At 46.7% G+C, this 24,557-nt stretch overlaps 2 protein-coding genes, 1 long non-coding RNA gene and 1 pseudogene across 3 annotated transcripts; 1 reads left to right on the top strand and 3 right to left on the bottom strand.

The window, feature by feature from the left end:
* Nucleotides 1-11,317: 11,317 nt before the first annotated feature.
* LOC103639525 (uncharacterized) lies at nucleotides 11,318-12,126 on the bottom strand. Its single transcript, XR_559498.2, has 3 exons — nucleotides 11,950-12,126; nucleotides 11,761-11,865; nucleotides 11,318-11,668 (listed from the first exon to the last, which is right to left on the bottom strand). It is a non-coding gene; the product is annotated as an uncharacterized lncRNA (long non-coding RNA).
* A 395-nt stretch (nucleotides 12,127-12,521) lies between these two features.
* Nucleotides 12,522-14,254, top strand: LOC118473474 (uncharacterized; annotated as a pseudogene).
* Nucleotides 14,255-17,059: 2,805 nt separating this feature from the next.
* On the bottom strand, nucleotides 17,060-18,018 carry LOC103639524 (uncharacterized). Its single transcript, XM_008662267.3, has one exon. The coding sequence runs from the start codon at nucleotides 18,001-18,003 to the stop codon at nucleotides 17,398-17,400; it is 606 nt and encodes a 201-aa protein (XP_008660489.1). The 5' UTR covers nucleotides 18,004-18,018; the 3' UTR covers nucleotides 17,060-17,397.
* Nucleotides 18,019-20,289: 2,271 nt separating this feature from the next.
* LOC109942349 (uncharacterized) lies at nucleotides 20,290-21,966 on the bottom strand. Its single transcript, XM_020544288.2, has 3 exons — nucleotides 21,681-21,966; nucleotides 21,149-21,309; nucleotides 20,290-21,081 (listed from the first exon to the last, which is right to left on the bottom strand). The coding sequence occupies exons 1-3, from the start codon at nucleotides 21,700-21,702 to the stop codon at nucleotides 20,791-20,793; spliced, it is 474 nt and encodes a 157-aa protein (XP_020399877.1). The 5' UTR covers nucleotides 21,703-21,966; the 3' UTR covers nucleotides 20,290-20,790.
* Nucleotides 21,967-24,557: the final 2,591 nt, after the last annotated feature.

Below are 24,557 nucleotides of genomic sequence, written 5' to 3'. Positions count from 1 at the left end.
GAAAATAAAATGGAAAAAGAGAAAAAAAACCTTACCTGGGCCGCAACCTGGAATTCGGCCCACTTGGCCTTTCTCCCCCGCGCGGCCCATTTAACCCACGCGCGCGCCCAAACGGGCACTGACAGGTCGGGCCCGCGCGTCATACGTCGCTCCCCCGCGCCCGCGTATTCCTTCTCTCGCTGACATCATGGGGCCCTCTGCCCAGTCTCTCTCACCCGCGCTCGCTCCTCCCTCCCTCTCTCTGGTCCGCGGGGTCCGCATGTCGGGCTCGTCTTCAACAGCTCGCTGCAACAAACGCGCGCGGACTCCGAAGCTCGCCGGTAATCTCGGCGTCCGTGCAACGACCGTGGGTGCGCTCCGGGTATAAAGCTCACCGGGCTCGCCTCTCCTCCCTATCTCCCTACTATCGCGACCACCGCCGTAGCTGTACGCCACCGTGCCGCCGCGGAAGATCGGGAGCCGTGGGCATCGGGGACCGCCGCCGTCACCTCGCTCCGTTCGTGGCTCTGGATCTTCGGCGGGTCGTTGCGGAAGCTTTGGTGCACGTAGTTGAAGAATCGGGGCGGTCTTGCTTCGGTAATTCCTCGCCGGTGTTGCAAGAACTCCGCCGAGCCGCCCAAACACGTGCACAACCCGTCTGCGCGCCCGATTTCCGGTAGATCCACCTCCCAACTCTCTGCGCTGCCCTCCTTTACGTTTTGCCCGGTTCAATTTCGTGTTTAGCGTTCGGAAACGGCCGATTGCATACCTCGCCGGCGTGCTCCGCCGTGTGCCCTGGGCGGCGCCACCGTCGCTCGGCGAGAAATTGGGGGAGACACCGGGGCCGTCGATGCGGAGTCGGATGGCCAGGATTAGAAGCCGGGTAACGGTTCGATCTGGGTTTGTTAGGACCGTCCGATGCGGGGCGAACGCGTTGGATTTAATGCAAGGTAAAGGAATCCGGAACCATCGGATCGCGATCCAACGGATTGGATTGCGTACCGATTGGGGTGGGGTCGATCTAATCTGAGCCCTCCGTTTCTGATCGGACGGCCCATATCACCGGATACCCCTTTCGCGTGGCAAATTTTATAAAGAGCCCCTCCACTTATTTGAAATAAACCCGCAGTCCAGGGTGACTGTGCTCTGTGTCGGGGGAAACTTACGCGGTGGCCCCTGAGTTTCTTTTTATTTGACGCGCAGTCCAGATAACAGAGAAATTAGATAATTGATATTAAAAATTGATTTTTAGTATAAAAATAAATCTTAAAACTTGTATAATTCATATTTAATTCATTTTAACTCCAAATTGAGTCATTCCAGTTGCAATAATTTTGTATTAATATTGTCTATCAACTAGTAACACTGTTTAACTATGAAACTTGAATTAAAATGGTTCACTTGGATTAATCTATTCTAAGCACTAAATAATTTCGGAAATTCATAACTAAATAACTATAACTCCAAATTTAGTGATTCTTGTTCCTACGACCTCGTAGCAACGCGTAGATTATTGTTGCTCGGTTTGTACTTATGTTTGGTGTAATGTTAATTTTGCCTATACAATGTTTGTTTGTATTGCTACGACTAGAGTGAGATCACGTATCACCTGAAGATCATCTTGGTACCTGGATTCTCAAGGCCCAGGCAAGTTGTGCCCTTGATCACTTCTTTTTACCTACTCATGTTCTAATTAATCATAATGATCTGCATAGGTTAATTTTGATGGGACCCAATAGGTTACCCTAGTTTGTCTATCTTTATACCTTGTTTACCACTGAACTTTCTGGGTAGTACTTGCTAGTGCTATATGTGGATTTTGGGTATGAAGATTACACTATTCATGATTATACCTTTGTTATCAGTTGTTATTTACGGTTCATATTAAGATCATTATGTTAATTGGAACATGGAGAACCACCCGGGAAAACAGTGCTACCACAAGGGTTTAATGGGACGCCCTTGGCTGATTAATTAGGAAAGCTAGTGGAAGACTACCTTACCCGAAAGGGGCAAGGGCAGTAGGGGAGAGGTCAGTGCGGGAAGTGCCCTCGGGAGGATTTTGCTGCGATGGCGGTCCTGCAAGGGATTCCTGTACTGGATCTTCCTATAAACTGTAGCGGGTTTTCGGAAGCTAGTGGAACTTTGTAAAGGCCTCGTAGTGGATCCCTAGCCATTCACCTCGGAAGTGTCTTAGGGCCTTGCAAACCCTGGCGACATGGGATACACGACTTGTGGGTAAAGATGCGCAACCTCTGCAGAGTGTAAAACTGGTATACTAGCCGTGCTCACGGTCATGAGCGGCTCGGACACTCACATGATTAATTTATGGAACTAAACTCAATTTGTCATATGCATTGCATTGCAGGTGATGTGGTTACTTTTGTTCTACTATTTAATTGGGTTGGTATTTACTTATACTTAGTAACTGCTAATAAAATTTTGACCAACTTTAAAAGCAATGCTCAGCTCTAACCATCTTCTTTGGTAAGCCTTACACTTCACGTGAGCTCCCACCTTTGGCGGGTTCATACACATTATTCCCCACAACTTGTTGAGCGATGAACGTATGTGAGCTCACTCTTGCTGTCTCACATACACCACAGGTCAAGACCAGGTACTGCAGGATTATGCTCATGGAGGATGCTGTGATGAGTTCGTGAGAGGTCTAGGTCGTCGTCTCCCAGTCAACTTTGGGTTGCTGGACCGTTGTCTCCTTATAATGTAATTATTTATTTTGTACAGAACTCCTGTTGTATATAAAGATGTGACATTCGATCCTGTGCCACTATACATCATATGTATGAGACTTGGTCCCAGCATACCTGGTGTTTATGTTAGCGCCCGGGTTTTGGACCCCTAAAATCCGGGTGTTACAACCCAACATGAGTTGGGTACCTAAGACCCAAGCCTAAATTTGCCTTGCAGGTTTATGCATCCGGGGGTTCAAGCTGGATTATTGACAGCGGATGCACAAACCATATGACGGGGGAGAAGAAGATGTTCACCTCCTACGTCAAAAATAAGGATTCCCAAGATTCAATTATATTCGGTGATGGGAATCAAGGCAAGGTAAAAGGGCTAGGTAAAATTGCAATTTCAAATGAGCATTCTATATCAAATGTATTCTTAGTGGAGAGTCTTGGATATAATTTGCTATCTGTCAGTCAATTATGTCAAATGGGATATAATTGTTTATTTACAAATGTAGATGTGTCTGTCTTTAGAAGAAGTGATGGTTCACTAGCTTTTAAGGGTGTATTAGACGGCAAACTTTATTTAGTTGATTTTGCAAAAGAAGAGGCCGGTCTAGATGCATGCTTAATAGCTAAGACTAGCATGGGCTGGCTGTGGCATCGCCGCTTGGCACATGTGGGGATGAAGAACCTTCAAAAGCTTCTAAAGGGAGAACACGTGATAGGTTTGACTAACGTGCATTTCGAAAAAGATAGACCTTGTGCAGCTTGTCAAGCAGGTAAACAAGTGGGAGGAGCGCATCACGGCAAGAACGTGATGACCACTTCAAGACCCCTGGAGCTGCTGCATATGGACCTCTTCGGACCCGTCGCCTATCTAAGCATAGGAGGGAGTAAGTATGGTTTAGTTATTGTTGATGACTTTTCCCGCTTCACTTGGGTGTTCTTTTTGCAGGAAAAATCCGAAACCCAAGGGACTCTCAAACGCTTCCTCAGGAGAGCTCAAAATGAGTTTGAGCTCAAAGTGAAGAAGATAAGGAGCGACAACGGGTCCGAGTTCAAGAACCTTCAAGTGGAGGAGTTCCTTGAAGAAGAAGGGATCAAGCACGAGTTCTCCGCTCCCTACACACCACAGCAAAATGGTGTGGTAGAGAGAAAGAACAGGACGCTCATCGACATGGCGAGGACGATGCTAGGAGAGTTCAAGACCCCCGAGTGCTTTTGGACGGAAGCCGTGAACACGGCGTGCCACGCCATCAACAGGGTCTACCTTCATCGCCTCCTCAAGAAGACGTCGTATGAGCTACTAACCGGTAACAAACCCAATGTATCGTACTTTCGTGTATTTGGGAGTAAATGCTACATTCTAGTGAAGAAGGGTAGAAATTCTAAGTTTGCTCCCAAAGCAGTAGAAGGGTTTTTGTTAGGTTATGACTCAAATACAAAGGCGTATAGAGTCTTCAACAAATCATCGGGTTTGGTTGAAGTCTCTAGCGACGTTGTATTTGATGAGACTAATGGCTCTCCAAGAGAGCAAGTTGTTGATCTTGATGATGTAGATGAAGAAGATGTTCCGACGGCCGCTATACGAACCATGGCGATTGGTGATGTGCGACCACAGGAACAAGAAGAGCAAGATCAACCTTCTTCCTCAACTATGGTGAAACCCCCAACTCAAGACGATGAACAGGTTCATCAACAGGAGGCGTGTGATCAAGGGGGAGCACAAGATGATCTTGTGGTGGAGGAAGAAGCGCAACCGGCACCTCCAACCCAAGTTCGAGCGATGATTCAAAGGGATCATCCCGTCGATCAAATTCTGGGTGACATTAGCAAGGGAGTAACTACTCGATCTCGATTAGTCAATTTTTGTGAACATTACTCCTTTGTCTCTTCTATTGAGCCTTTCAGGGTAGAAGAGGCCTTGCTAGATCCGGACTGGGTGTTGGCCATGCAAGAGGAGTTAAACAACTTCAAGCGCAATGAAGTTTGGACACTGGTGCCTCGTCCAAAGCAAAATGTTGTGGGAACCAAGTGGGTGTTCCGCAACAAACAGGACGAGCACGGGGTGGTGACGAGGAACAAGGCTCGACTTGTGGCAAAAGGTTATGCCCAAGTCGCAGGTTTGGATTTTGAGGAGACTTTTGCTCCTGTGGCTAGGCTAGAGTCAATTCGAATCTTGCTAGCATATGCCGCTCACCATTCTTTCAGGTTGTTCCAAATGGATGTGAAGAGCGCTTTCCTCAACGGGCCAATCAAGGAGGAGGTGTATGTGGAGCAACCCCCTGGCTTCGAGGATGAACGGTACCCCGACCATGTGTGTAAGCTCTCTAAGGCGCTCTATGGACTTAAGCAAGCCCCAAGAGCATGGTATGAATGCCTTAGAGATTTCTTAATTGCTAATGCTTTCAAGGTTGGGAAAGCCGATCCAACTCTTTTTACTAAGACTTGTAATGGTGATTTGTTTGTGTGCCAAATTTATGTCGATGACATAATATTTGGTTCTACTAACCAAAAGTCTTGTGAAGAGTTTAGCAGGGTGATGACGCAGAAATTCGAGATGTCGATGATGGGCGAGTTGAACTACTTCCTTGGGTTCCAAGTGAAGCAACTCAAGGACGGCACCTTCATCTCCCAAACGAAGTACACGCAAGATCTGCTAAAGCGGTTTGGGATGAAGGACGCCAAGCCCGCAAAGACTCCGATGGGGACCGACGGACACACCGACCTCAACAAAGGAGGTAAGTCCGTTGATCAAAAAGCATACCGGTCAATGATAGGTTCTTTGCTTTACTTATGTGCTAGTAGACCGGATATTATGCTTAGCGTATGCATGTGTGCTAGATTTCAATCCGATCCTAAGGAGTGTCACTTAGTGGCGGTGAAGCGAATTCTTAGATATTTGGTTGCTACGCCTTGCTTCGGGCTCTGGTATCCAAAGGGGTCTACCTTTGACTTAGTTGGATACTCAGACTCCGACTATGCTGGATGTAAGGTCGATAGGAAGAGTACATCGGGGACGTGCCAATTCTTAGGAAGGTCCCTGGTGTCATGGAACTCTAAGAAACAAACTTCCGTTGCCCTATCCACCGCTGAGGCCGAGTATGTTGCCGCAGGACAGTGTTGCGCGCAACTACTTTGGATGAGGCAAACCCTCAGGGACTTTGGCTACAATCTGAGCAAAGTCCCACTCCTATGTGACAATGAGAGTGCTATCCGCATGGCGGAAAATCCTGTTGAACACAGCCGCACAAAGCACATAGACATCCGGCATCACTTTTTGAGAGACCACCAGCAAAAGGGAGATATCGAAGTGTTTCATGTTAGCACCGAGAACCAGCTAGCCGATATCTTCACTAAGCCTCTAGATGAGAAGACCTTTTGCAGGTTGCGTAGTGAGCTAAATGTCTTAGATTCGCGGAACCTGGATTGAATTGTAGCATACATGTAGTTATGCTTTTGATCATGTTCCTTTTTGCATTATGTTGCTTATTATGGTGCTCAAGTTGTACAAACACTCCCTGGACCTCACAAGTCCGTTGCAAAGTGATGCACATGTGTAGGGGGAGATGTGTTACAACTTGACCCTTTGAGACTAACCATGTGCTTGAGTTTGATAATTTAGTCTCGAAGGAGGATTGAAAGGGAAAAGGTGGACTTGGACCATGAAAGACTTCCACTGCACTCCGATGAGAGGGTAACTAATTCCAAGTTCATCTCATGAAATCTTATTGCCATTTGCTCTTAATTGAAGACTTTGGTGAGGCAATGGGGTTAACGGGCCAAGATTGATCCCGTTTTGGTGCTTGATGCCAAAGGGGGAGAAAATAAAGGCCAAAGTGATAAATGGATCAGCTACCACTTGAGAGATTTTGAAAATAGTAGAATAGAGTTTTTGTTTTGTCAAAAGCTTTTATTGTCTCTTATTGTCTCTAGAGTTTTTGTTTTGTCAAAAGCTTTTATTGTCTCTTATTGTCTCTATTTTCAAAAGTTGGCTTCTTGTGGGGAGAAGTGTTGATTATGGGAAAAAGGGGGAGTTTTTGAAATCTTTGATCAATCTCTTTTGGAATGACTCTCTTTATACTTCAACATGTGTGTTTGACTTAGAGATAGAGATTTGAGTTTGATTTGCAAAAACAAACCAAGTGGTGGCAAAGGATGATCCATATATGCCAAAATTGAATAAAACCAATTTGAGTTTTTATTTAAAGTGATTTTGCACTTGTTCTAGTTGCTTTATATTGTGTTGGCATAAATCACCAAAAAGGGGGAGATTGAAAGGGAAATGTGCCCTTGGGCCATTTCTAAGTATTTTGGTGATTGAGTGCAAACACAAGGGCCTAAATGTGAATTTATGTACATGGATGAACAAGGTGAAAATCATGAAGTAAAGGTATGTTTCTAAGCCTTAGTACATTGGTTTTAAGTACTAATATATTTGTCTAAGTGTTAGAAACAGAAAGAAGAAGAATAGAGAAAAGGAGAAGGGACTTGGCTGTGTGCTGTCAAGACCCAGCTCGGTCTGGAGCACCGGACTGTCCGGTGTGCACCGGACAGTGTCCGGTGCGCCAGGCTGGCGAGACTCGAACTGGCCGCTCTCGGGAAATTGGCCGGCGGCGTACGGCTAAAATTCACCGGACTGTCCGGTGTGCACCGGACTGTCCGGTGAGCCAACGGTCGGCCAGGGCCAACGGTCGGCCGCGCAATCCGCGCGGGACACGTGGCCGAGCCAACGGTCGGAAGACGGCACCGGACTGTCCGGTGTGCACCGGACATGTCCGGTGCGCCAACAGCGCCAGATCTGCCAACGGTCTGCAACGGTCGTCTTCGCCGTTTAAGGAAACAAATCGGGCACCGGACAGTGTCCGGTGTGCACCGGACTGTCCGGTGCCCCCGACGACAGAAGGCAAGGATGGCCTTCCGGATTTGCTCTCAACGGCTCCTAGCTGCCTTGGGGCTATAAAAGGAGCCCCTAGGCGCAGGGAGGAGGAACACAAGCAACCTTTGAGCATTCTTGATCATCCACACTAAGTCTCTGCGCATTCGTTTGTGTTTCTAAGTGATTCGAGCTCTGTTCTAAGTGAGAACTCTGAGATAGTCTTGTGAGCTCGATTCTTGGCCGTGTGTGTGCGCTTTTGCTGTGGATTTGTGTGTGTTGCTTCCCTCCCTTACTCTGTGTTTCATTTGTGATCATATACTTGTAAGGGCAAGAGACTCCAATTTGTGGAGATTCCTTGCAAACGGGATAGTGAAAGGAAAACAAAACACCGTGGTATTCAAGTGGGTCTTTGGACCGCTTGAGAGGGGTTGATTGCAACCCTCGTCCGTTGGGACGCCACAACGTGGAGTAGGCAAGCGTTGGTCTTGGCCGAACCACGGGATAAAACCACTGTGTCACTCTGTGCTTGATTCTCTTGTGGTACTGTGTTTTGTTAAGATTGTTGAGACTTCACCTTAGCCACTTGGCAATAATCGTGCTAACACTTAACAAGTTTTTGTGGCTTAAGTTTGAAGTTTTTACAGGATCACCTATTCACCCCCCCCCCCCTCTAGGTGCTCTCACTCCCCTAGCTCTACCCCTTCTACTTCATCTTCATCTGCTATTTGTGAGCTCTCAGCCTACTTAGACAGTGACAATGTCACTTCTTATGAGGATGATTTTGATATACTTCTCTGGTGGCGTGACCACAAGCTAACATATCTAGTTTTATCCATAATGGCAAGGGATATTATGTCTGTTCCTGTATCTACTGTCTCTTCGGAGTCTTGTTTCAGTTTGACAGGGAGGATAATCGAGGAGCGACGACGACGCTTATTGCCTGAGAATGTGGAGATGCTGACTTGCTTAAAAGATTGGGAATTAGGAGAAAAGAGAGAACAACATGCTGTTGACAATCCAGAGCTTGAGGACTCATTCCAGAATTTATTTCTTGATGAAGATGAACCTGTTGCTGCTTAGTTGTAGTCTTCTAGACTGTGATGTGGTCATCTGGCATGTGCTTTCACTGCTTTGTCATTGAGTGATTGTGAGAGAGTCATTTTGTATTGTAATATACATCTGTAACAGATACAAACTTAGTGATTAAACTTTTGAGCTGGCTGCACTCTTTTTTCCTTTCTAGGGTTTCTCACAAGGGTGAGTTTTACCTAGAAAGGTTTTTAATGAGGCAGCATTGCACAAAACAGCTCATTTATTATATTTGTCTATATTTTCTGCTGTTTTTTAACTTTGGTTAAATTTCTCTATGTTTTCTGCTGTTTGGGATCTCTGACGGGCTGGTGCTGGCACGGCCCGTTTTTTTGAGCGTGCCTAGCGGGCTGGCCCGGCACGAAAAGTGGCCCAGAGGGCCGTGCCTGGGCCAACGGCCAGGCACGTGGGCTCCCTAGGCACGGCCCGTTAAGCCCGTGTGTCCGGGCCGGCCCGTTGGCTGATGGGCCGTGCTTCCCCGGGTCGTGCCGGGCCGGCCTGTTGGCCATCTATACCCTCTCCACCCAAGTGGACAGGCCCCTCCACCCAGCGTCGCCTCCCTCCACGACGAGCGCTGCAGCATCTTCTCTGGCTTCGGCACCATGACCTCCCTCGGTGTGGTCGCCGGTGCAGGCTCGACCCCCGACGTGACCCCTACTGCTCCTCTTACTGCTGCCTTGGCGGCGGCCTTCTACGGCGCCATCGCAAGCGCCGGCGTGGCCCCCACCTTTCACTTACTTAGGCTAATCACAGTGAGGATTTCATGTCCCTATTTCCAAAAATGTAACATCAATTTTATGGATGAATGAAACACCCTCTCTCAACAGAGAATTTCATCTCACTACTTCATATTTCAACATACTTCTTAAATGCTGCATATAAATAACAAATAAGATTTACTCAATTATATGAAGATGAAACAAAACACTCTCAGTGGAGGTTTCACACAGTTTCTAAAACCTTGAAAACGAGTTAACATGGTTTCATCCCCATGAAACACCATAAAACTCTTCCTTCTTAAATGATGTGACATGTCATCCAAATAGCTGATGTGGCAGGCTAATTAATACATGAAACACCTCGTGAAACCTCCATTGTGATTAGCCTTAGTATCGCCACATGCATCCTCACGGCCACCGTCCCTGTCGCGTCGGACCACTACGCCGCCGCGCTGAGCCCTACCTCCAACATGTTTCTTGTGGCTCTCTACCACCGTGTGTCTCCTTTCATGACAGCCAGCTCCTCTAGAGCACATTCATGGTCTTTGATCGAGTCTTGAACCACGTTCTCCATTGTGTTCAGCTTCAGCCTCAGGCGGACCGCCATGATCATTCCTCCACCGGTCGGTGGCTGACATTTATAGTGTGTTTGGTTTGCAGCACGACATGGATCCAGAGTGATCCGAACCTGTATCCGAGCCTACAAAATCGTTTGGATAGCGTCATGGAGTCTACCCATCCGTCATCCACTCATTCCAAAATACAACAAAACCCTAGCAGCGACTCATTCCTCCAAATCAACCGGATGAGCTCACTCCGGTTCGCATCTCGCACAGGGGCGGCGGTGGGGCAGCTTTGAGGGGATCTCTCGGCGGCGACGACGCGGCGACAACGACCGCCAGGCTCGAGGTACTCACCCAACCGCCGCTCCTCACACTACCATATCTAGGCGTCGCACCTCAGGATTCGCATCTCAGGATTCGCACGGAGTGAACAAGGCTGAGCGTCGCCTCGTTCCGACTTCCGATCCCCAGCGGAAAGCGGACCTAGGACCGGGAGCTGGAGCAGTTGTCTTCCCCCCTCGTCTCCGTCAACTGGTGAGCTCCCTCCTCCACCTCCTCTCCCTGCTCTTTGATCTCGCCCTCGCTTCTTCCTCCCCGGGCGGCCATCAGTTCCGGCGCGGCAGCTGGGAGCCCTGCTTTCTCGACTCTGTTTCTCGAGCACCTTCTTGAACCAGCCGATCTGCACGCCGAGGGAGTAGGGTACCCTAGCCGCTCCACTGCATACAGTCATCAGTGGGCAGTGGTTTCTTTTCAGCTCTTGGTATCTCAACCCAAGTCCCAAGGTAGCTGTAGTTAAGCTCACTGCCTAAGACGGAAAAGTTAGCCACATCATCACATAGTGGATTAAGATTAACCTACAACACATTCCTGAGAGTTATTCATGGACTGTATACTTTTGCTTCCTGGAGATTGTATTTTCTATTCGTGTTGTCTAACTAATCTGGCTTTTTAATTCTGCAAACTGAAGCATCCGATAGAGTGAGGACAATCATTACCTACTGCTAGGTGGCTCAAATGGTTGGTTCATTCGGTTGGTTGTGTGTGATGTCACAGTGGAATCATAAAATTGTCGTCTATGGTGCAATGATTGTACAACATTCTGGCTTAGTTTACATTAACTTGATTCATAACTTATTCAGTTTCTTACCAATCTTCTCTTCTTGTTTCTCTTGCAGGTCTTTAATTCTCTCTTTACACATATCTTGGTCTTTAATTCTCTCATCACCAGCGTAAGGTAACAATCTAATCTGTTGTGTTTATTTTCATCTTTTTTCTGTATTGTTTCTTGTCTATTCTGTATTGGGTTGGGTCTATTCTGTATTTTTTTAGCTAGACTATAAATTATGCATATGCAATCGTGTGTATGTCTTTTTATGTATTTAAGCTCTCTGAACTTCATGTAGATGGATGCAAATGAAATAAGAAGATCTTTAATTATTAAAGCTGTTGCTCTAGCCGCCGCTACATTTTATTATATTCTGATTGTGAGGAGGAAGATGAAAAGGAAACGGGTTTCATATGCCCCAATGATTGATATGGAAATGAAACGAAATGACTACCTTTCTAGTATTTACCATAAAGATGATACGAGTTGTTTGCGCATGCTAAGATTGAGGAGAGCACCATTCTTTTTGTTGTGTGATACACTGAAACAAAGAAGCCTTCTTTCTGATAGTATCCATTGTTGTGTTGAGGAACAAGTAGCAATGTTCCTTCACACAATTGGTCACAACGAGAGGAATGCTATTGTAGGAAAAAATTTCAAGAGATCAGGGGAAACTGTCAGTCACTACTTTAAGTTAGTACTTCGTGCTATCGGTGAACTTCGTGATGACCTTATTAGGCCTCCATCTCTTGAAACTTCAGTCAAAATCCTTGGAAATCCTCGATGGTATCCTTACTTTGAGGTATGGTCTAGGCACACTAAAATTATTTTTGACCTGCACATAATGATATTCTTATTTCTCATCAAGTCAAAATTATAATGTAGAATAGTATTGGCGCAATTGATGGTACACACATACGAGCTAGTGTCCCCAAGTCTCGTGAGGCAGCTTTTCGAGGTAGAAAGAGTTTCACAACCCAAAATGTGATGGCCGCGGTAGACTTTGACCTTCGCTTCACATATGTGCTAGCTGGTTGGGAGGGTTCGACACATGATGTCGTCATTCTAGCCGATGCCTTACAAAGGCAGAATGGTCTCGTTGTAGCTGAAGGTAATATTATGTAATGATTCCACTTAAAATATGCACCCACCATAAGATAGATCATTGCCTAACGATGTTATCATGCCATCATGGTATTGTAGGAAAATATTACCTCATTGATTGTGGTTATGGTGCAAAACCGGGGTTCTTACCACCTTTTCGCGGTGTCCGTTACCACTTAAAAGTGTGGGGTAATGATAACAGGCCAGAAAATGAGAAGGAATTATTTAATTTAAGGCATTCACAACTACGGGTCACTGTTGAGCGTGCCTTTGCATCCCTGAAGAACCGTTTTAAGTTTCTTGATGATGCTCGACCTTTCTTTCCTTTCAAAACACAAGTAGATGTTGTCCTTGCATGTTGCATCCTCCACAATTGGATATTATCGCATGGGGCAGATTGTTTTCTCCCACCTGAGGAAGCATGGACAACAAACCAACCTTCTAGTTCCACTAGTTCCCATCAGGAGCAAGTACAAACAGACAATGGGTTCAGTGGAGGCAGCAACTTGCAAATTGGATGTGGGAAACTAGAGCAGCTTCCAATGTACAAGAAAACTAGAGCATAAATTCAAAAGTGGCATCATTCTTTGGATGTGAGATATTTTGTTGTTTTGTCTATTTGCTCATTTGCTTAGATGTGATCTATATTCTCAAATGTTCTAATATTGTAGGGAGATGGATGATGTCCAAGAAATTGAACAAAGGTCCCAACCACAAATTTTCTGGACACAAGAAATGTCTGCATGTGCTTTGAAATATTTGGCCCAGTTGGTTGTTGATGGAATTCGAGTAGACAAAGGATTCAAAAGCTCGCACTATAATCAATGTGCTAAAGTGGTGAAGGAAAGATTTCAGGTTCAAGTTTCTGGTTCTCAAGTTACTAATCATCTTAAGACATGGAGAACTAGTTGGTCAAACATATGCAATTATAAGAAGATTAGCTCAGCCCATTTTGATGAGCGAACTGGAACAATATTGCTTGATGAGAAGAACTACTTGGAACGGGTGCAGGTGTGTATATATTTAACAACCTCCTTCCAAAATGTTTTACTGTTTTACAATTTATATTTTAAGTTTTGGTCAACACTCAACACCGGCTTTGCATTGCATCCATCTAGATTAGCAGGGATTTAAGTTTCTGGCCTCTCACTTCTACTTCCAGCCTGCTAGTAGTTATTACTGAACTTTGCATTGTCGTATATGCTTGTTAAAGTTATATCCTGGGCACTTTCAGGGCGATTTTATTGCCCAGATGAATCCTGCTTGCCACTATTTTACTGTTTTACTGTTATTACTGTTTTATTGCCCAGATGAATTCTGTTTTACTATTTTACTGCTTGCCACTATTTTGTTTCTGGGAACTACTTGTAAGTTGTTTTACTGTTTTACAATTTATATTTTATTGTTACTATAATCTGTGTTATAGTGTCTACAAAATGCTATAGCTATTTCAGATTTTACAGTTTTTGTAAACAATATTGTTTAATTTGAATCTATACATTATTTCAGAAAAAACATCTGAAGCTAAAATTTTTAACAAGCCACTTGAGAACTACCATTACGTGGTTGTCATATTTGGGAATCATCAAGCAACTGGACTATTTGCAAAATGCACCAGTGATCCCCTAGGTTTCGACACATCTGAAAGTGCATGTATATATGGTGTGGGTTATTCTGGAGACTTGGCTGGTCATGGGAGTAACAATGCAAGTCCAACTCGTGATAGTGGAGAATCATTGAACCCAAGTGGTCCAATTCGTGATGGTGGAGACTCATCTACTCGAAGTGGTGCAAGAAGGAAGAGAGGGTGCATGATGATGGAAGATGAGGATCCATTGATATGCACTGTCACTGAAGCTTTTAAGACTCTTTCAGATGCAATCAAGCAGTTAGCACCACAACCACGTCCGATAATCCCACCCAACCTATGGACTATGATGAAACAGATTCCTGTTTTTGAAAGAGAACATATAGCACACTACTATGGCTACTAGTGTGAGAATCCAGCCCTTGCTTATGCCTTTCTAGAGATGGGACTAGATGATCAAATGGTATGGGTGTCTAGGTACATCAAGACTCATCTTTCTGATTGATGCATCAAAAAAGCAGATTAGCCTAAAACTTGTATCTGAAACTTTTTAGTTATTTCTATGATGGATGGAGTCTATGAAACTTCTCTTTGAACATTGATATGGATGTTGGATAACTTCTCAATTTTATTTGTATGCTGGATAATGTTGGATAAATTCTCAGTTTTTAATGTATGTTGGATAATGCTGGATGAAATTGTATGCTGGATAAGTACTCGTGAAGATACAAGTTTCAATTTTCAGTTTTATCTATGTTATAACTTTCAGTTTTTATGTATGTTGGATAAAAATGCAACCTTTTTGGTGTGGTGAGTGAAAGCAGATTGAGCGTCGCTTGATGACCTGCTTCTTCAAAACAAACAAAAAAAATGGATTCACCTGCTTCCTCAAAACAAACAAAAAATGGATTCACCTCATTTCTCTAACCAAACATAAAGAAAGAACCATCCAATCATGTGAGGAATGAATCCATTCCGGATCGGCTGGTTCTAGATGGAGCCAATCCCCTAACCAAACACGCCATTAATGAAGCGAACCGGTATCGACTGGTTCTAATCCGGACCGTATCTCACCAGATCAACGGCTGAAACTTCCCTTCTGCCTTCGACAGCCAGCAGGCGACGGCGTGCGATCTCCGTTGCGACTTGTCGCCGACGAGTAACGAACCGGCGCTCTGGTGGTCGATATTGAACGCAGAGAGGTGCTATAGAGAGTTGGTAGGATGGCGAAGTTCAAGGGGAGTGTCTTACCGGAGAATGTGCCACGATGCTCATGTTGTAACCAACATCGGCTGGTAGAGGCGGTTACGACGATTGTTACGGTGATTCATAACGAACCCGGGGAAGAACCTTCTTGCGAGGCGACCCCACGGATCAGTGAAGCAGAGTCACAGTGCAAGCGAGTTCAAGCAGATGACGAAGGGTTTCGTCGAGCCTGTGCACGAGATCAAGGCTGAACCGGAGGTGGAAGACGCATCCGACAGCGGAGTCCACCGGTCGCGTGCGTGGCGCAGGGGCGTTGCTGGGCCGCGCGAGGGGTACTGCAATTGGGCCGTAGCCTGCAGGGACAGATTCTGACTGATTGGTTGCTTTGCCCTTTTCTTTTCTTTTCCATTTTAAGTTTTCAAATTCAAATCCGTGTTTAATTTTTTATTCAAACTAGATGCACAATCAAAAGTCCAGCATGGTGCAAAGTTTTATCTATTTCTTTATTAAATAAATGTTTGTAAGTATATAATTTAATAAACAAATAATTCACACAAATCATATAAACAAAAGAACACTCTTTATTCTTATTCCCCAAATTTTTGGGTATTGCAACTAAGTGTTTCTAAAAAAACAAATGTAAAATTGATCTTTTTATGATGAGATTTGTAGTGTTTTCCCGTGTAAATTTACCCGTTTTATTATGTGCTATAATATGAAATTTCTGAACGTCATGTGCGACATAGCCTTGAATTTCATGATTGCACTTTGATACAAGAGCACTCCGAAGAAAATGGGGATGCTTTGGTGGTGCATCTGTCTGAAGATGACCAGGGCTTAGCAGCTGGTCAGTTGGCAGCGTTCTATAGTGAAAAATTATGCCTGGGGGGTCAGGCATCATTTTGGACTCATGGGACAAGATGAGCTTCCCTGTCTGCTCAAGGGCACTCGAAGTCGCTGAATTGTTGGAGGACAAGTCGAGCTTAGGGAAGCCATCCTGAACTCGGAACATGTCGTGAAGACAGGAGGCAACCGAAAGCTGCCTGGCCTGACAAATCGGTGTCGTAGCCTTGTCCCAACTGCCCCTGCAAATCTATTCACGAGCAGTCTCGCAGGCCCTGGAAATCGGAAGAATCAGGGGTGTTCCAGACTCTACTGATATATGTCCCCCACAGTTGGAAGCTCCAGGTGGTTCTTGGAAGCTAAGGACGACGACCTAGACCTAGTGGCATGGCATGATGCCATGTGTTGCCCACTCGCGTTGCAGAGGAACGATGAAAGAAGCTTCGTGCCTGGATAGTTGACCTCAACTATGACAGTGATTTGACCATCTCGCGGGAAATCACGCGAAAGTTTGGGCACGTCCTCTGCTGAGTGGAACGACCTGGATGCGGTAGTAGTTTTGATGACAATATAAAAAAAATCGGTGCGTGATTGCGCTGGCCATTTTTGGGGTTTGGGTCTTGGCTGAAACGGATCGATTTGTCAGAGGTTCAGTTTTGTTTACTCGGCGTCGGTGCGACCGTGTACCAGCACACAGTACCGCGCGCCAGATGTACCGTACTGTCCTCTGAATCTGATTATTTGCTTGGGACGGATTTTGTAGTAGCTCGTGAGACAGACCTTTTTTTTTTCTTTCCTTTCTAGTAACATCTTGCTGACGCGCATCTGGATGCGTGCTGACCACTGCTGGCACACTGCCAGTACGTCTGCCGTTGCGTGGGAGGTCGCCATCTGGCTGACACTTGTTAGCGACCGTACCAACGAACGGCTAAAGCAAACGCTGGCTGGACCTAGACGCGCATCTCCAGCTTGATTGATGGTTACAGCGAAAACACTAGAACTATGCTACTGTAGCGATCGTTCGGCAAAGGGTCGCCGTCGGTCACTTGCGTTATCGGAGGGTTGGAGCTGTGCCTGTCCGCCTGCCAGTTCTCAAAACCTACGTGGCCGTGCCAGTCAGCCGCAAGCAACAAGTGCTTTTGTTAAACCTACCTAGACTGAAGAGTTGGTAGCTGTGCCTTTCCAGTTTGCAGCCAGAGACCGCACAAAAGAACTTTGTTATGTTAACAGAGGAGGGGGGGGTGGGGAAGGGGAAGGGTAGTTGCGTTGTTGGAAAGAAGACGACGAATTAGACCGCAATTCCTGCAACTGAAGCATTGCATTGCCGCGAGATACAGACAAACCAATATTCACACCACATGGAATTCTGACCTCTCACGCCCCCACACACACTAGATTTCCTCAGCATCTCGTGCAAAATCTCCCCTTCATTCGGATTGATTTATTAACCTTTCCTCACCCTACATGCTACACCCAAACCTCAAAAAAAAAAAAGATTTCGCGCTAGTCCTGCATGTAGTATAGTAGATTGCTAGCTGTGCTGCCTGCGCTAGAACCCACCTGCTCTCGGTATCGGTAGAAAGGAGGACAGAGGAAAGAAGGGACCCGGCGGTGACGCGGGGGCGCCTAGCGGAGGGCGCGCGCTAGGCCGGCGAGGACGCGGGAGAGGCCGAGGCGGAAGCGGGCGACGGCGCCGTGGGAGTAGGGCGCGCAGTCGCGGCAGACGGCCTCCATGGCCTCGACGAAGAGGCTGAGGCTGCGCACCGGCGGCACGTACAGCGTCAGCGGGGCCGCCGAGAAGGCCAGCGCCATCAGCAGCTGCAGCATCTTGGAAGATCGTTCCCTTGGGCCTTGGCCCCCCGCGATCGATCGACAGGCGCGGCTGGCTCTTGGGCTGGGCGTCTGGCGTGGGCGGCAGCGGCACCGGGCGGGAGTGTTTTTGAGGTGGTGTGACCGCGACGGCAGGCAGGGAGGGAGGGAGGGACCGGCCCCGTGGCGCGGCGCGGTGAGGGAAAGGCGAGCGTCTGGTGGCGAGCGGGCGGGCGGCTCTGTGGTGGAGACGGGGTGGGGCCTGGGGGAGGCGAGAGCAGCTTGCTTTGCCTGCCCGTCGGGGTGTGTGGTGTGTGTTCGGCAGAGCAGGACGCGGTGCGCCGTGCGCGTAAGGGTTTCGTCGCGTTTCGTATACGGCGGCTCGCGGTTTTGGCTGTGCGGGGTGTGGTGTCCGTGTTCCATTCCATCTGGCCATTTTTATAGCCTGCTGGGGTGTCCGTGTTCCATTCCATCTGGCCATTCCGCGTGCGGGGGATAAGATAAGCACGGCAAGGAACGCGAGCCTGCTGGCGTTTTCTGGAGCGGCTCGCGCCTCTTCTTCTGTTTATATAATAACAACAACAGCATGCGAGGATTTCATTTTCTCACAAACAAACATTACTAAAAAAATAGTGGTCGTTATTATTTTCTCAATAAACATACTATGATGTACACATGTTGTGGCCCCGTTTGGTTTGGGTGACTAAAGTTTAGTGACTAAGTCTAGTCACTTTTAGTCCCTAAATAAGTAAACATGGTGATTAAAGTAGAGTGACTAAATTTCAGTTCTTTAGTCACCAAGTGGGCGACTAAAATGGGCTAAAGTAGTATTTTGACCTTATTTGCTCCCTCCACTTTCTTCTTATACCAAACATTCATTAATTAATAGGGTAAAACAGTCATTATTCATAGCAATTAATGCTCTTTAATCCGGTTTAGTTATTGGAATCAAACGGGGTACTTTAGCAACTAAACTTTAGTCACTAAAATTTAGTCTAGTAACTAAAGAAACCAAACAGGACCTAATATTATTTTATCAGATTTGGAGAGAGAGAGAGAGTGGACTCTATAAAAACAAAAGTCGTGCATTAATTTATATTCCATATATCTTAAAATAGTAGTCGTTCTAACTCTATATTTTTAGAGTTATGAACATTATTCATTAAATATTGTATGAATCTAGTAAAAAGGTAAAAAGAATATTAATTTGGGATAGAGTGAGTAATTTGTAATAGAGCGAGCGTAGTGTAGGCTCCACTGTGGAGGCAAAGAAGTCTGGGCGAGAGGGCTCACCACTTTGACGCGCGTTCACGGCGCGGCGGAATTCAGCAGCGTGCCCGGCTCCCGCTGTTTTTCGTCGCAAAGAAAACGAAAGATTTTGCGGTTTTCAGCGGCGGCCTAGGGCCGGGAGAATAGTTGTCGGCCATGAGTACCAAGCGAAAGGCTCGGCTAGTATTTTTTACTATTGGCTGACGAAGCCGCTTTTGTCGTGCGAGCAGGCGGCCGAATTCCAATCTGATTGCCTGCGCGGCGCAGCGCAGGGACAGCGAGCGATCGGCGCACAAAAAAAAATAAATAAATGGAGCCATGGACTGGACGGGGGGCATCAGCAGCAGCACTGCCGCGAACCCAATCGCGCGTGTTTGTTCCGGGGAACAGGTGTGTTGACCAGTGTCTGGTCGTCCGGTCGTACTTCGTTTTGTTGTGTTGTACTGTATCACGACGATTGGGGTTGAGGTTGGGGGGAAGCAATCAAATCATTAGGCCCCACCACCCCAATTCCTCGCTCCCATAGTCCAGTTCCAGTCCCATCCCCGCGATCGTGAGCTCCGCGGCGGCTGGCGGGCATTCATACATGCAGCACGCTGCGCAGATCATATTTTGCCCGGAAAGGCTTCAGGCCGGAAACGGTTGCAAGGCCAGAAAGCAGCGGACCACTCAATTCAGCCTAGAATTTGATCCAGGTGGTAAGAGAATCGGATTTCTACCGAGTCATAAAAGAAGGGAAAACTTAAACCAGATTGCATTTGTTTTTATTTCGGGTTGAAACAAATAGTTCAGGCTTGGATTCCAAACTGGATAGTTTTTCCAGCCGGAACGAGGACTGGAACGGCCGGATGAGCCCGAAACGAACGAGACCTTATGTGAGTGATGTGCTGGGGCCCAAATATCCGAAATTTGAGGCATGACCTAGACCTGTATTTAAGCCTGATCCATATTATTTGTGTCGGATCGTGTATTGGGCTCCTCATGCTAGTGTTGGACTAAAAAATACCCGTCTATATTTCCAGCACTACTGACACCTATACTGGTTGACTGACGTTGTTCGGATCCCCCGGCATCAGCCGGTTTCCCACCTCCCGCGTGGAACTTTCTTTTGCTTAGCTCTGCTCTGCCTGCCAGCCCGAGCCCGGGGAGACTGGAGAGCGGAAGCCTCTGCAAACTTGCAACGACTTCTTTACACGGAGGTGTACTATTGGAGTTCACTTCACAGCGGAAAATATAGTAGTTGTTGTGCTAGCATCAGCACAGCATCAGGAGACGTTCGCCGCTGCTCCTTGCGTATGCATCAGCTCACTTACCATCAGCAAAGCTAACGGAGTACATATGCATCGTTGAATAATAACCCTATGGAAAACCAGTTCGTGTAGAGACTCGAAGTCGAAGCACCGAGCAAATCGGATTTCGACTCTGACCAATTTCTAGTGTCGTCGTTGCCTTAAGTCAAACGTAGCTAGTTAGCTACCAGTAAGTAGTCTGATCGGATCTTTCTTCTAGCTGCACTTCTGGTGTACGTGTACCTTTTGAAGATGAAGGCTCGACCGCATCCGCGTGCCACCAAACATAACCTTGAACCATGCATTATTTTCTTCTCTTTTGTTTCCATGTTTATTCAAGGACATCACTGGAGGAAGGGGCATGAAGATGTTATGCCATTACAAACACATCACACCATTATATTATATAATAAACGACGATCCATTTATCGTGCGCCTTTAACCCTGCAGCTCTAGAGACAGCATGTCTCGTTGTAGCCAGCCCGGCCAGAAGCCTTGCAAGGCACGGTTGCATTGCAGGCGGCCTGTGGTTCCAGAGGTGCGCCAGCACAGCATAGCAGGACATCTCCCAAACCCGAGCAATAATTTGGAGTTTTCCCTTCATCCATCGGCACAGATTTGAGATATATCCGTTGCTTGGGCCCCCTCAGACTCAAGAGTCCGGACGCGTCGCCGGAGGAGAGAGGAAGCTTCCAATGCCTGCTGGAGTGGTGGATTCCATTCCCCTTCCCCCCCCGCGTTCTCGAGACAGGCAGCGAACTGACGTCGACGACAGGGAGGGGAGACGGCGCAGACCGACAGCGACACCGAAACCAGTGGGCGGCCGCCGTGCCCACCGAAATGGATGGCGCTGGGCCTCCTTGCGAGGCTTGGACTGCGGCGTGCCGTTGCCGTTGCCGGTGCGCTGTGCGTGGCCGGCCTGCCACCGGATGATTGATGCAGTCTGCCATCACTCAAATCAAATGAGTTCCGCCAATCACCGAAACCATATGTAAAAGAATCCACTGCACCTCTAGAGTACGGTCAGGCTTTGGATGCGCGTAGCCTGGCTTCCTTCGCTCATCCCAGCTAGCACACACTTGTTGATGGCTCTCACTGGTTGATTGGGTAGCCGGGGAGTCGTGATCGGGCGTCTGATGACAAAACTCGACCATTATCGTCGTCCCATTTTCTGCGGAAGGATACAATTAATAGGTGTTAGGATTCTAGCTGCATGAAACTGAACTGCTAAAAATAAAGTACAAACATCTCGCGAAGAAAACAAAAAAATTAACTAATCGAGCAGCATCTTGTTTAGGGTTTTTCGGCTCACACTGTCCAAACATAAACACTGGTCAGTACAAATCCGGCATTAGCACAGAGCATATGCTGGAGCCACCATCTCACCTGTACCCAGAAACGCGCCTATATCAACTCAAAAAAGAAAAAACAGCCGAGCAACCAAGAAACCAGTCAACAGATCCACCACAAAATCGTCCAGAAGAACCAAGAAACGCCGCGGTGGACTGGAGAGAGGCGAGTCAGCGAGGAAGGAAGGATGACCTGCGAGTTGAGGAGGGAGCATGCATGTTCCCCTTCCGGCAGCCCCTGCTGCCAACTCTTTCCGACCTTCGCTCCTCCCTCTCACTCTCTCGCACTCGCATTGCTTCCCTGATTCCTACTCCATCAGCCACCAGTACGTCCACCACCAATGCAAGATCAACTAAACTCACACGAGCTTTCATTTAATGACTAGAGATCAACTAGACTGACACAGACCTTTTCCTTTTAATAATGGATGGAAGATACAATGCGTAGATGCTGATTCAAAGACTTGACGGTAATTTAGTATTTGAAGAAATGAGAGCTGATTCAAAATCGTTTTCCTTGCTTTCAAAGCTCCACGGAGGCAACGGGCCTTTTGAGCTTTCAAAGCTCACTATTCTGCTTTGGCCAATTAGAACGTTCTAGAAGGCATATAATATATATACATTTTATATGACTCTATATCTATATTCTTTGCTTTGTTAAATAAGAATATGTAACCCTATCTTTATCTTATTTGTCTATATAAATATGTCTCCTTTATACTCAGTACTTCCCGTGAGTTTTTTTTTTCTCCTCCATATTTTTTTTTCACGTTAAACTTTGTATCCCACTTTTTCACATGTGATCCTAACAATTGTTATCTAGAGTTAGGGTTTAAACACAACAGTCTATTTCTCCGTCGCCGCCGCCGCCGGTTCTTCATCGATCTGTGCTGCCGCTGTTCCAATCAGATCGTCACGCGGTGTGCATCCTGTCTGTCGACTCCGACACGCCGGTGTCGTGGTCGTTGTCGCCGCCGCCTTCTATCGGTCGCTGACCGTGCGGAGTCTGTATCCGCCAGGAATTTCGATCAGCCCGCCACGGTAGCTATCTCCTATTTTACTCTGCCACCGCACCACGCAACAGGGCTTTTGACGTGACCCATTGCATTCCCATCTGCTGGTTGTCGCCGTCCGCGCTTGAAAAAACAATATGTAGCCGGGGACCAAGTCAACTGGGCTCCATGCAGCTCAGCTCATCATTCATTGTACGATTAAGTCGTAATCACGCATTACCACAAGTTTAACCACGACTGGCCGGGGAAACCAAGCACTACTCCGTACACGTGACGCCACGGCACGGCACCAGCTAGCTACACGGAGGCAACGGGCCTTTTGAACTTTCAAAGCCTACTATTGTGCTTTGGCCAATTAGAACGTTCTAGAAGGCATATAATATATATACACACTAGTAGTAGTATATAATTGCAAAAGGCTAGCTCAGTGTGGCCCTCTGCTTGATCCATATCCACTATTATAGTTGTACCATAAACCATAGCTAGCTAGTGCTATGTTGCATGGGATTAGGTTTTTTTTATGGGTACGACGAAATGTAATGATCCGTCCACAGTCCCCTGCTTTACGCTAATAATCTCGAACGGGGAACCTTATCCATGTTCTCGACCGACGACATAACCGTACTAGTATATATTCGCGTGTGTCGGCAATGCTAATCTACTGGCAGATGGTAGGGGCTATGTGATAATGTGAATACAGATGTGTACACTACTAAAAAAATGGTAATAACGCGTATGGACGGACAAATAAGGAAAATCTCGTCAGATCGATCATGTGGAGAAATTCGTACGACCCGCAACTCGCAAGACACAGACAGCCCCCCCTTTTCGAGACGGGGTGAAAAATGACCACCAAGACAAATTCGAATCCTGTCACCACGTACAGAGTTCGAATCTGTCACTTGCAAGTCGGCTTCGTCAGCAGCTTTTACCCTTTGCAATCGCGCGTGCTCCCGCGGCGGCGCGGCGCGGCCACCTCGCCGTTCCCCCCGCTTCCCCATGTTCCCGGCGACGTCTTTCCAAAGGCCAAGAGCTTCGCGCATAGCTTTCTGGGCTCCTTTCCCCTGTACCAGCCCCCAGTCGGTCCTACAAACTCACGGACTGGCCCAACAACGAAGGCCCTCCTCTAGATTTGGACCGGAAAACTTCAAGCCCAATGACAATGCAAAACGATCAATGAGAACACACACGTCTCCGAGTTCAGATATTTGAAGGTTTAGTTGTATGCATCTGAATGACCCAGTTAATGGTTCAACTATTAACTACTTTTAGCAAATCAGCTAGTAATTATTCAACTATTTGTTAGCTAGCTAATTCTAATACTAACTTTTTAATCAGCTAACTACTAGCTCTAATACATTCAAACAGGGTTTAAGTTTAAGTTCGAACGGTTAAGATATTGTTTCTTCCTCGATGACAACTTTACTTTACATGTGCTGCAGTTCTTTTTGTAACGACAAAAATAACGGTATACGCTCGCGGCTCCACGGTTCGCGGGAGGGCAGGTCGAGTGAGACGTCAGAGAAGGCAACACAGCGGAATTAGCCCTTCGGGCTTGCAACGAGCTACAGGTATAGAGCTCTCTCGGATCAGATGGCTGCCGCCAAAGTGTGCTCTCCGTCGAAGTAGCAAGCTGCCCAGCTACCGACTGTCATGTCGTCTACTACTCTGCTTCATAGAATCAGTCAGACGCAGAAGCGCACCAAAAAAACTTTAAGCACTAAATAATCTAGCAGGAAATTGAACAAGCGTTTCAATAAGTACTTATTACCTATAATACAAGTGGAATTGTGGAAAGATAACTAATGAGACATGTCACGCTGAGAAAAGCCTCGTCCGAAAATTTTATGGCATAACGACATATGCTAAAAGAGCCAAACCCGTTTTAATAATGCCAATAATATGTATCATGAGTAATTAGATCAAATTTCATGAGGAAGAGCACGAGCAAAATGGTCCATGGCCTCGGCCACGACCCGACAACTCGGTGATAAGCCCTATATGGAGTCTCTAATTAGGGACGGTTATATAAGTGTAGATATGGTAAACATCTCAAC

Source organism: Zea mays, chromosome 9 (assembly GCF_902167145.1).
Source record: "Zea mays cultivar B73 chromosome 9, Zm-B73-REFERENCE-NAM-5.0, whole genome shotgun sequence".
Classification (NCBI taxonomy): domain Eukaryota; kingdom Viridiplantae; phylum Streptophyta; class Magnoliopsida; order Poales; family Poaceae; genus Zea; species Zea mays.
The sequence above is the reverse complement of the archived record's forward strand: the minus strand, read 5'-3'. Positions and strand labels throughout refer to the sequence as shown.

What these genes read in the sequence shown, in the direction of transcription:
- LOC109942349 (XM_020544288.2), bottom strand. Translation starts at nt 21,702, where the DNA reads ATGCTCCCTCCTCAACTCGCAG. An exon ending in GCTCCCTCCTCAACTCGCAG is followed by an intron (nt 21,310 to 21,680) that starts GTCATCCTTCCT and finishes ATCCTTCCGCAG; the next exon opens with AAAATGGGACGACGATAATG. An exon ending in AGCCTGACCGTACTCTAGAG is followed by an intron (nt 21,082 to 21,148) that starts GTGCAGTGGATT and finishes GAGTGATGGCAG; the next exon opens with ACTGCATCAATCATCCGGTG.
- LOC103639524 (XM_008662267.3), bottom strand. Translation starts at nt 18,003, where the DNA reads ATGGAACACGGACACCACACCCCGCACAGCCAAAACCGCGAGCCGCCG.